At 41.9% G+C, this 10,091-nt stretch overlaps 1 protein-coding gene across 2 annotated transcripts; it reads left to right on the forward strand.

The window, feature by feature from the left end:
- The first annotated feature begins 3,291 nt into the window (after window positions 1-3,291).
- LOC131606742 (uncharacterized) lies at window positions 3,292-9,874 on the forward strand. Of its 2 annotated transcripts, XM_058878887.1 has the most exons (3): window positions 3,292-4,361; window positions 7,958-8,132; window positions 9,739-9,874. In XM_058878887.1, exons 1-3 carry the CDS (start codon window positions 3,296-3,298, stop codon window positions 9,761-9,763), a joined length of 1,266 nt encoding a protein of 421 aa, XP_058734870.1. In that variant the 5' UTR covers window positions 3,292-3,295; the 3' UTR covers window positions 9,764-9,874. The 2 variants fall into 2 exon arrangements, with proteins under 2 accessions (XP_058734870.1, XP_058734871.1); XM_058878888.1 differs by lacking the exon at window positions 7,958-8,132 and having other exon boundaries at window positions 9,739-9,871.
- The last annotated feature ends 217 nt before the right edge of the window (window positions 9,875-10,091 follow it).

Raw genomic sequence — 10,091 nt, forward strand, 5'->3', positions numbered from 1 at the left:
ATTTCTGTCCTTCTTTAATCTCATCCAAAATACCACTAGTAAGCTTCAACATACCAAGCTTAACACACGAAGACGCCGCTTCATAAACCAAACTCAAATCTCTAAATTGTTCCAACGATTCTAATTCTTGAATCATCAACATAGATATATGCAATGATTTCCTACTCAATGCATCGGCTACAACATTTTCTTTTCCAGGATGATAATTCAAACCAAAATCATAGTCTTTCAGGAATTCCAACCATCTTCATTGCCTCATATTCAATTCCTTTTGATCAAACAAATACTTCAAACTCTTGTGACCACTAAAAACGTCAAATCTTGATCCAAACAAATAATGCCTCCAAAGTTTCAAAACAAACACAACGGCGGCCAACTCTAAATCATGCGTCTGATAATTCCTCTCATGAATTTTAAGTTGCCTTGAAGCATACGCTAACACTTGCCCCTTTTGCATCAAAACTCCTCCAAAACCCAACAATGAAGCATCACAATACACGATGAACGGTTTTAATGGATCTGGCAAAATCAAAATAGGAGATGTAGTCAACCTTCTCTTAAGCTCTTGAAAATTTGCCTCACGTTGCAAAGTCCAAACGAAAGCTTCCCCTTTCGTAGTCAACGACAAGGATAACTTAGAAAATCCCTCAATGAACTTCCTATAATAACCAGCCAAACCAAGAAAACTTCTAATCTCAGAAACAGACTTAGGAGCTTCCCATTGAGATACAACCTCAATCTTTGACGGATCAACAGAAATACCTCCACTCGAAATCACATGGCCAAGGAAACTAACTTCACTCAACCAGAATTCACACTTAGAAAGCTTAGAAAACAACCTCTTCTCCTTCAACACCGATAACACAATTCTCAAATGCTCAACATGATCATCTTCTGTAATACCCGGTATTATATTTATTCGATCGTTATTATTACTAATGTAATTAGTATAAAATAAGATGGATGAATATGATATATATTTCTACTAATTGGTTTATGGGGTTAACTAAACCTATTAGTGGCAATAGGAGGGGCATAATGGTATTTTCACCCTTAAATATAACTTGGGACATGTTTGGTTGATCATTCTCTTCTTTCCAAAAACCAGAATTTTGTTTAGTAGAGGAAGAAGAGACAAAACGTGGAAAGGGAGAGGAAGAGGAGAAAGTTCCAACACTTGGTCCAAGCTCACTTGCATGCAGCGGATTCTGTCCCAAAACCTTGCTTCCATCATCATCTCCATCTTGCTTTCAGCATCATCATCATCTTCTTCAACTCCTAAGGTGAGTCCTTAGTTAGATGCTTTGGGGTTGCATGTGAGGGTTATGATTGGGGCTTAGGGTTTGTGAGATAATTGATAAACATGTGATGCTAAATATGCTAATTTTCATGTTAATTCTTGCATGCTGGTGGTTCTGATTATATTATATGTTAGAAATTCGTTAGAACTATATGTAGGATGCAGGGGATTCATTATAGAGCATTTGGGACTGTTATAGAACCCTTAAAATGCAGAAAAATGATTCTGGTACAGTGTAACCGGTTACGGGTGTTGGTGTAACCGGTTACGCTGCTGAAAATGCAATTCTGGGCTATTTTTCGTGCCCGTAACCGGTTACGGATTTGGCGTAACCCGTTACACTGGGTTAAAAGGGAAAAATTCAGCAAACTTTAGAAATTCATAACTTTTGGCTCGGGTATCGGAATTGCGCAAACTTTATATCGTTGGAAAGCTAGAGACGTGTACTTTCTAATAGAATTGGTCCCCAAAACAGAATATTCGATTTAATCATACTTGAACCCACTTAGTGTGTCTCGTCGAGTGAAATTGTGTGTGACTATTTCCCCCGAGAACAGTTCCGTTCCGTATAGGGAACCGAGTGTCTCTTTAGCCGTGTGAGTCTTGTTTAATTTGGTATTTGAACATGCTAATGTCATATATGATCATGGATGTGCTAACTTTAATATGTGAATTATGCATGATTAGAGTGGATTAATCTAATTGCACTTATTTGCTACATTATGTTTAAATGTGATTGCCATATTGCGATGAGACATGAATATATTGTTGACGCCCATTGTTTCGGTTAAACAATTGGGATTTTGTGTGCTTGTGTGATTTGGAGATTGATGTGTGTGTATGCTTGAATCGAAACGGGCCGGGGGCTAGGTTGCGTTACATCCCGGGCTTTGTGACCAATGGGACAGCCCCGATCTTGTGATCTTGGGCTCACACCTGAGCTACCGTTGCAGTGTGCTTGTGAGGGTCTTGAGGCATTTCCCACTTGGCGTTAACACACTTGCGTGCTCGGTATGGTGGCGTTATGCGGCCAAGTAGGCCTACGCATGACAGGTAAACCATCTCTAGTGGTGCCATGTAGGCTACATCACTAGGCTTTCGCCCGATGGACCCATGTGTCAATATGGCGTATTGTACTCGGTGTTAACACATGTGCGTGAAGATGGTTAATGGGACAATGACGCCAATTAGGCTAAGGTCATCTCGCGGCCGTTTAGGCTTGTGCGAACCCATCTAATCATCTTGCGGTGTGCTTGTACAAGTCTCTTGACAATAGGCATGGGCGTGATTCATCGAGGGTGTGTTTTTATAACCTAGTCGAGGCATTAACGCGTTTCTGGATTCCCCGTATATGGATGCGGGTTTTGCATACTTGGTTGCTTATATAATTGTATATTTTCATTATTCATCCAATGGCGGATGAATTGATTATTTTGCTTTGTATTTGTACCGGAAGTAAGAATAACCCCGAATCAATGGTGGATTCGTTCATTTTTAGTATGTTCCCTTTAGATCTGAGTGGACTAGTAGGATAGGCGGACTCACTGAGATTTAGTAATCTCATCCCATTCCAATTATATTTTTTTCAGGCGGTTCGAGACAAGATCGCGGTAAGGGAAAGATGGATTAGATCTCTTGGCGATGCTTGGATGTTTCTTTTAGTTCTTGTCGTGCTTGCTAGTTTATGTAATTTGGACATGTACTATTATGATGTACTTGTATTTTTGGCCATGATACATTCGGCTTTTGTATTCGTACACTTCTACTTTCCGCTGCAAAACATTATGTATCTGTTGTCTTATGAACCATATATAATACTTTATGCATATTATTCTAGACAAATATGTGTGGGGTGTTACAGTTGGTATCAGAGCAGGTCGATCTTCGGCTTTGCTAAGACGCATCATAATGCAGTACAATTCTGCCTCATATGTGTATAATCAGTATGATTCCTTATGTCTTATTTATGGCATTGAGTCTGATCAACTTGATTCCATGCGTAGGACAGACAGGGAGATGGCTGAGCAACGCAGAGGTCCCGGAAGGCCCAGAACAAGGAATGTGGAGCCCGAGCAACCATCCGGAAGTGCAGGCGTGCCTTGGCAACAGATGATGCAGCAGATGATGCAGCAAAACCAGATGATGGCTCAAATGATGCAAGGCATGCAGGGACAACAACCTCCTACTCAAGCTCCCGTTCCTCAAGCTGCAGCTGGACCTGACTTTCGTGCCTTCTTCAGGATGGATCCCCCAGAGTTTGTTGGCGGACTTGATTCACTCTTGGCTCATGATTGGTTAGCTGGTATGGAGAGGGTGTTTCAAGCTATTCAGTGTACTGAAGAAGAGAAGGTGATCTTTGCTACTCAGAAGATGAAGGGACCAGCTCTTAGGTGGTGGAACACTGCATCCACTTATTTCACCACTCAAGAGATTCCTAAGGATTGGCAACACTTCAAAGTGGCATTCTTGGAGAAGTATTTCCCTAATAGTGTGAGGACTCAGAAGGAAAGAGAATTCCAGAACTTCAAGCAAGGCAACATGTCTGTTTCAGAATATGCAGAGAAGTTCGAGGACTTGGCAGACTACTCCAGACAAGCTGTTTATGCCCCAGATGAACTATGGAAGATTGATCAATTCATGATGGGTTTGAGGGCCGACATTGCTCATAGTGTTTCCCAAAGAGAGTTCACCACTTATGCTGAATGTTTGAGGCAATGTTATGTTGCCGAAAACAGCTTGAAGAGGGTTCAAGAAGAGACGAACCAGAACAGGACTAATTTTAGGGATCAAGGAAGGTCTACTCAACACTTGAGGCCCCGTAACCCTCCATCAAAGAAGAAGCAGGTTTATGGTGACCAATCAGCTCAACCGACTTATTGTCGCAAGTGTAATAGGAAGCATACCGGGGAGTGCACCAACTCTTCAGTGACTTGTTACGAGTGTGGCGAGCCAGGTCACATATCCAGATTCTGCCCCAAGAAGAGAGCTTCTGGGAAGACTGCAGGTCGTGTGTACACTCTGGATGCAAGAAAGGCCAAGGGAAACAACAATCTCATTGCGGGTACGTGTTATGTTAACAATCAACCTTTATGTGTTTTAGTTGATTGTGGAGCCACTCATTCTTTTATCTCCACCGAGTGCGTCTACCGACTTGGTTTGGAGGTTATTCCGTTACCTGAACCCATGATTATTTCTTCGGCAACGGATGATACTGTGGAAGCTCGACTGATTTATAAAGATTGCTCGGTGTCTTTTAATGGTCGCGATTACCCAATTGATTTAATTTATTTACCCCTCAAGAAGCTTGATGTGATTCTAGGGATGGATTGGTTGTCTCTTAACTCGGTGTACATTGGTTGCAAGGAGAAGGCCATATTCATTCCTGCTGAAGAGACTTCCTCCGATGATGCAATTACCAAATTGATAGAAGGTACAATCAGCACGGTTAATTATCTCTTTTCTCAAGAAAGATCCTTTCTTTTAGTTCTTTCCAAAGAACCTTCGGTGAGAGTTGAATTGTCGGAGATTCCGGTGGTGTGCGAATTTCCTGATGTGTTCCCTGAGGATATCACTTCTCTTCCTCCGGAAAGGGAAGCGGAATTCTCAATTGACCTTGTTCCTGGAACAGCCCCAGTTTCCATCACTCCATATAGGATGTCTCCTATTGAACTCAGAGAACTGAAGAGCCAATTGGAAGAGCTTCTTGCTAAGCATTTTATCCAACCCAGTGTTTCTCCATGGGGAGCTCCTGTTCTTTTGGTAAAGAAGAAAGACGGAAGTATGCGCCTGTGCATCGATTACCGTCAGCTGAACAAAGTTACCATAAAGAACAAATATCCTTTACCACGGATTGATGACCTCCTAGATCAGTTGAAAGGAGCCAGTGTGTTCTCGAAGATTGATCTTAGGTCAGGGTACCATCAAATCCGAGTGAAGAGCTCAGATGTACCTAAGACTGCATTCAGGACCCGGTATGGTCACTACGAGTTTTTAGTTATGCCGTTCGGTGTGACTAATGCTCCGGCAGTTTTCATGGATTACATGAATCGAATCTTTCAACCATATCTGGACCAGTTTGTAGTGATTTTCATTGATGATATTCTGGTGTATTCTCGTACCCCCGAGGATCATGAAGAGCATTTGCGAATTATATTATCTACTCTTCGAGAGAAGCAATTGTATGCCAAGTTCAGTAAGTGTGAATTTTGGCTATCCGAAGTAAGTTTCCTCGGTCACGTCATCTCAGGAGGAGGCGTGGCAGTGGATCCTTCTAAAGTGGAAGCGGTGGTGAATTGGGATGGGCCAAAGAGTGTGACTGAAGTCAGAAGCTTCTTAGGTTTGGCAGGCTATTACCGGAGATTTATTATGGGGTTTGCTAAGTTAGCCTTACCGTTGACAAAGCTTACGCGAAAGGAGGTTGCTTTTGAATGGAATTCCGAGTGTGAGCAGAGTTTCCAGAAACTTAAGAAGAAGTTGACTACTGCACCTGTGTTAGTGATTCCAGACCCAAACCGGTCATATGAAGTGTTTTGCGATGCTTCTAAGAAAGGTTTAGGCGGAGTGTTGATGCAAGATGGTCAGGTGGTAGCATATGCCTCTCGGCAGTTGAGATCTCACGAAGAGAATTACCCGACCCACGATCTTGAGCTTGCTGCAATAGTTTTTGCACTCAAAGTGTGGCGACATTACCTATATGGTGTTCACTTTGAGATGTTCAGTGATCATAAAAGCTTAAGATATCTTTTCGACCAGAAGGAGTTGAATATGCGACAAAGGAGATGGATGGAGTATCTTAAAGATTATGACTTTGAATTGAAGTATCATCCAGGAAAGGCTAACAAAGTGGCAGATGCCTTAAGTAGGAAGGAATTTAGAGTCGCGGAATTGATGATGTTAGAGTATGGATTATTGGAAAAGTTTCGAAATCTTAACCTCCAGTTTGAATGGACGCCCAATGGTGTGTTGATTAGTAACTTGAGCATCCAGAATGAACTGCGGGAAAGAATTCGGATATCACAAGGACGTGATGGACGATTGCAAGCGAGCATAAGCATGTCTGATTTCTCTAGAGCACCTGATGGAGTGATCTTGTTTAGGCAGAGAATGTGCATACCGGATGATTCTGAATTGAAGCGTTTGATTCTTGATGAAGCACACAAGAGTAGATTTTCTATTCATCCTGGATCGACCAAAATGTATCAAGACTTGAAGAAAGACTTTTGGTGGCCGGGAATGAAGAAGGAGATTGTGGAGTACGTAGCACGATGTTCCGTTTGCCAGCAAGTTAAGATTGAACATCAGAGGCCAGGAGGGATGTTGCAACCACTGGAGATACCGGTGTGGAAATGGGATTCTATCTCCATGGATTTCATTGTGGGATTACCTCGTACTCGAGGCGGACATGATTCTATATGGGTAATAGTGGACAGGTTGACTAAGTCTGCTCACTTTTTACCTGTAAAGACCACTCATAAGGTGATTCATCTCGCGAGGCTTTTCATAGCAGAGATTGTACGGTTGCATGGCGTGCCATCTAGTATAGTGTCCGATCGTGATCCAAAGTTCACTTCGAGATTTTGGAAGATATTTCATAAGGAATTGGGGACTAGACTGGATATGAGTACGTCTAACCATCCTCAATCCGGTGGACAGACGGAGAGGACAATCCAAACAATAGAAGATATGTTGAGAGCTTGTATTTTAGAAGAAGGTGGGAGTTGGAAGGGTCATTTGCCGTTAGTGGAGTTCGCATATAATAACAGTTACCATGCTAGTTTGGGTATGGCTCCCTATGAAGCTCTATATGGGAGAAAATGTCGATCACCACTATGTTGGGCCGAAGTAGGGGAGAAAAGTATTCTTGGACCGGAGATTATACAAGAAACTACCGAGAAAGTTAAGATGATCCAAGATAATCTTAAGAAAGCCCAAGACCGACAGAAGAATTATGCGGACAAGCGGAGGAGACCGTTAGAATTTGAAGTTGGTGATCATGTGTTTTTGAAGGTTACTCCAAGATTGAGGTTGGGAGGACCGTTCAAGACGCGTAAACTCAGTCCGAGATATGTGGGACCGTATCAGATTATGAGTCGGGTAGGTGAGGTGGCTTATCAGTTGGCATTACCACCTTCACTATCCGGGCTGCATGACGTATTCCACGTATCTCAGCTCCGGAAGTTCGTGCCCGATACTTTTCATCCTATTCTTCTGGATTCTGCTGAAGTAGAACCAGATCTTTCCTACGACCCTCAACCTTACCGTATCTTAGAGCGTGCTAGCAAGTCCCTACGGAGTAAGGAGATACCTATCGTGAAGGTGATGTGGGATGAGACGCGTCCTGAGGAAGCTACGTGGGAGCTTGAGTCAGAGATGCGGGAATCCTATCCTCACTTGTTTTGGTAAGTTTTCGAATTCGAGGACGAATTCTATTTAAGGGGGGGAGAATGTAATACCCGGTATTATATTTATTCGATCGTTATTATTACTAATGTAATTAGTATAAAATAAGATGGATGAATATGATATATATTTCTACTAATTGGTTTATGGGGTTAACTAAACCTATTAGTGGCAATAGGAGGGGCATAATGGTATTTTCACCCTTAAATATAACTTGGGACATGTTTGGTTGATCATTCTCTTCTTTCCAAAAACCAGAATTTTGTTTAGTAGAGGAAGAAGAGACAAAACGTGGAAAGGGAGAGGAAGAGGAGAAAGTTCCAACACTTGGTCCAAGCTCACTTGCATGCAGCGGATTCTGTCCCAAAACCTTGCTTCCATCATCATCTCCATCTTGCTTTCAGCATCATCATCATCTTCTTCAACTCCTAAGGTGAGTCCTTAGTTAGATGCTTTGGGGTTGCATGTGAGGGTTATGATTGGGGCTTAGGGTTTGTGAGATAATTGATAAACATGTGATGCTAAATATGCTAATTTTCATGTTAATTCTTGCATGCTGGTGGTTCTGATTATATTATATGTTAGAAATTCGTTAGAACTATATGTAGGATGCAGGGGATTCATTATAGAGCATTTGGGACTGTTATAGAACCCTTAAAATGCAGAAAAATGATTCTGGTACAGTGTAACCGGTTACGGGTGTTGGTGTAACCGGTTACGCTGCTGAAAATGCAATTCTGGGCTATTTTTCGTGCCCGTAACCGGTTACGGATTTGGCGTAACCCGTTACACTGGGTTAAAAGGGAAAAATTCAGCAAACTTTAGAAATTCATAACTTTTGGCTCGGGTATCGGAATTGCGCAAACTTTATATCGTTGGAAAGCTAGAGACGTGTACTTTCTAATAGAATTGGTCCCCAAAACAGAATATTCGATTTAATCATACTTGAACCCACTTAGTGTGTCTCGTCGAGTGAAATTGTGTGTGACTATTTCCCCCGAGAACAGTTCCGTTCCGTATAGGGAACCGAGTGTCTCTTTAGCCGTGTGAGTCTTGTTTAATTTGGTATTTGAACATGCTAATGTCATATATGATCATGGATGTGCTAACTTTAATATGTGAATTATGCATGATTAGAGTGGATTAATCTAATTGCACTTATTTGCTACATTATGTTTAAATGTGATTGCCATATTGCGATGAGACATGAATATATTGTTGACGCCCATTGTTTCGGTTAAACAATTGGGATTTTGTGTGCTTGTGTGATTTGGAGATTGATGTGTGTGTATGCTTGAATCGAAACGGGCCGGGGGCTAGGTTGCGTTACATCCCGGGCTTTGTGACCAATGGGACAGCCCCGATCTTGTGATCTTGGGCTCACACCTGAGCTACCGTTGCAGTGTGCTTGTGAGGGTCTTGAGGCATTTCCCACTTGGCGTTAACACACTTGCGTGCTCGGTATGGTGGCGTTATGCGGCCAAGTAGGCCTACGCATGACAGGTAAACCATCTCTAGTGGTGCCATGTAGGCTACATCACTAGGCTTTCGCCCGATGGACCCATGTGTCAATATGGCGTATTGTACTCGGTGTTAACACATGTGCGTGAAGATGGTTAATGGGACAATGACGCCAATTAGGCTAAGGTCATCTCGCGGCCGTTTAGGCTTGTGCGAACCCATCTAATCATCTTGCGGTGTGCTTGTACAAGTCTCTTGACAATAGGCATGGGCGTGATTCATCGAGGGTGTGTTTTTATAACCTAGTCGAGGCATTAACGCGTTTCTGGATTCCCCGTATATGGATGCGGGTTTTGCATACTTGGTTGCTTATATAATTGTATATTTTCATTATTCATCCAATGGCGGATGAATTGATTATTTTGCTTTGTATTTGTACCGGAAGTAAGAATAACCCCGAATCAATGGTGGATTCGTTCATTTTTAGTATGTTCCCTTTAGATCCGAGTGGACTAGTAGGATAGGCGGACTCACTGAGATTTAGTAATCTCATCCCATTCCAATTATATTTTTTTCAGGCGGTTCGAGACAAGATCGCGGTAAGGGAAAGATGGATTAGATCTCTTGGCGATGCTTGGATGTTTCTTTTAGTTCTTGTCGTGCTTGCTAGTTTATGTAATTTGGACATGTACTATTATGATGTACTTGTATTTTTGGCCATGATACATTCGGCTTTTGTATTCGTACACTTCTACTTTCCGCTGCAAAACATTATGTATCTGTTGTCTTATGAACCATATATAATACTTTATGCATATTATTCTAGACAAATATGTGTGGGGTGTTACATCTTCACTCTTAGAATAAATCAAAATATCATCAATGAACACAACCACAAACTTATCCAGATAATCATGAAAAATCCTATTCA

This window comes from Vicia villosa, linkage group LG5 (assembly GCF_029867415.1).
Source record: "Vicia villosa cultivar HV-30 ecotype Madison, WI linkage group LG5, Vvil1.0, whole genome shotgun sequence".
Taxonomy (NCBI): Eukaryota; Viridiplantae; Streptophyta; class Magnoliopsida; order Fabales; family Fabaceae; genus Vicia; species Vicia villosa.

What these genes read in the sequence shown, in the direction of transcription:
- LOC131606742 (XM_058878887.1), top strand. Translation starts at nt 3,296, where the DNA reads ATGCGTAGGACAGACAGGGAGATGGCTGAGCAACGCAGAGGTCCCGGA. An exon ending in AAACAACAATCTCATTGCGG is followed by an intron (nt 4,362 to 7,957) that starts GTACGTGTTATG and finishes TCCAAAAACCAG; the next exon opens with AATTTTGTTTAGTAGAGGAA. An exon ending in CATCTTCTTCAACTCCTAAG is followed by an intron (nt 8,133 to 9,738) that starts GTGAGTCCTTAG and finishes TATTTTTTTCAG; the next exon opens with GCGGTTCGAGACAAGATCGC.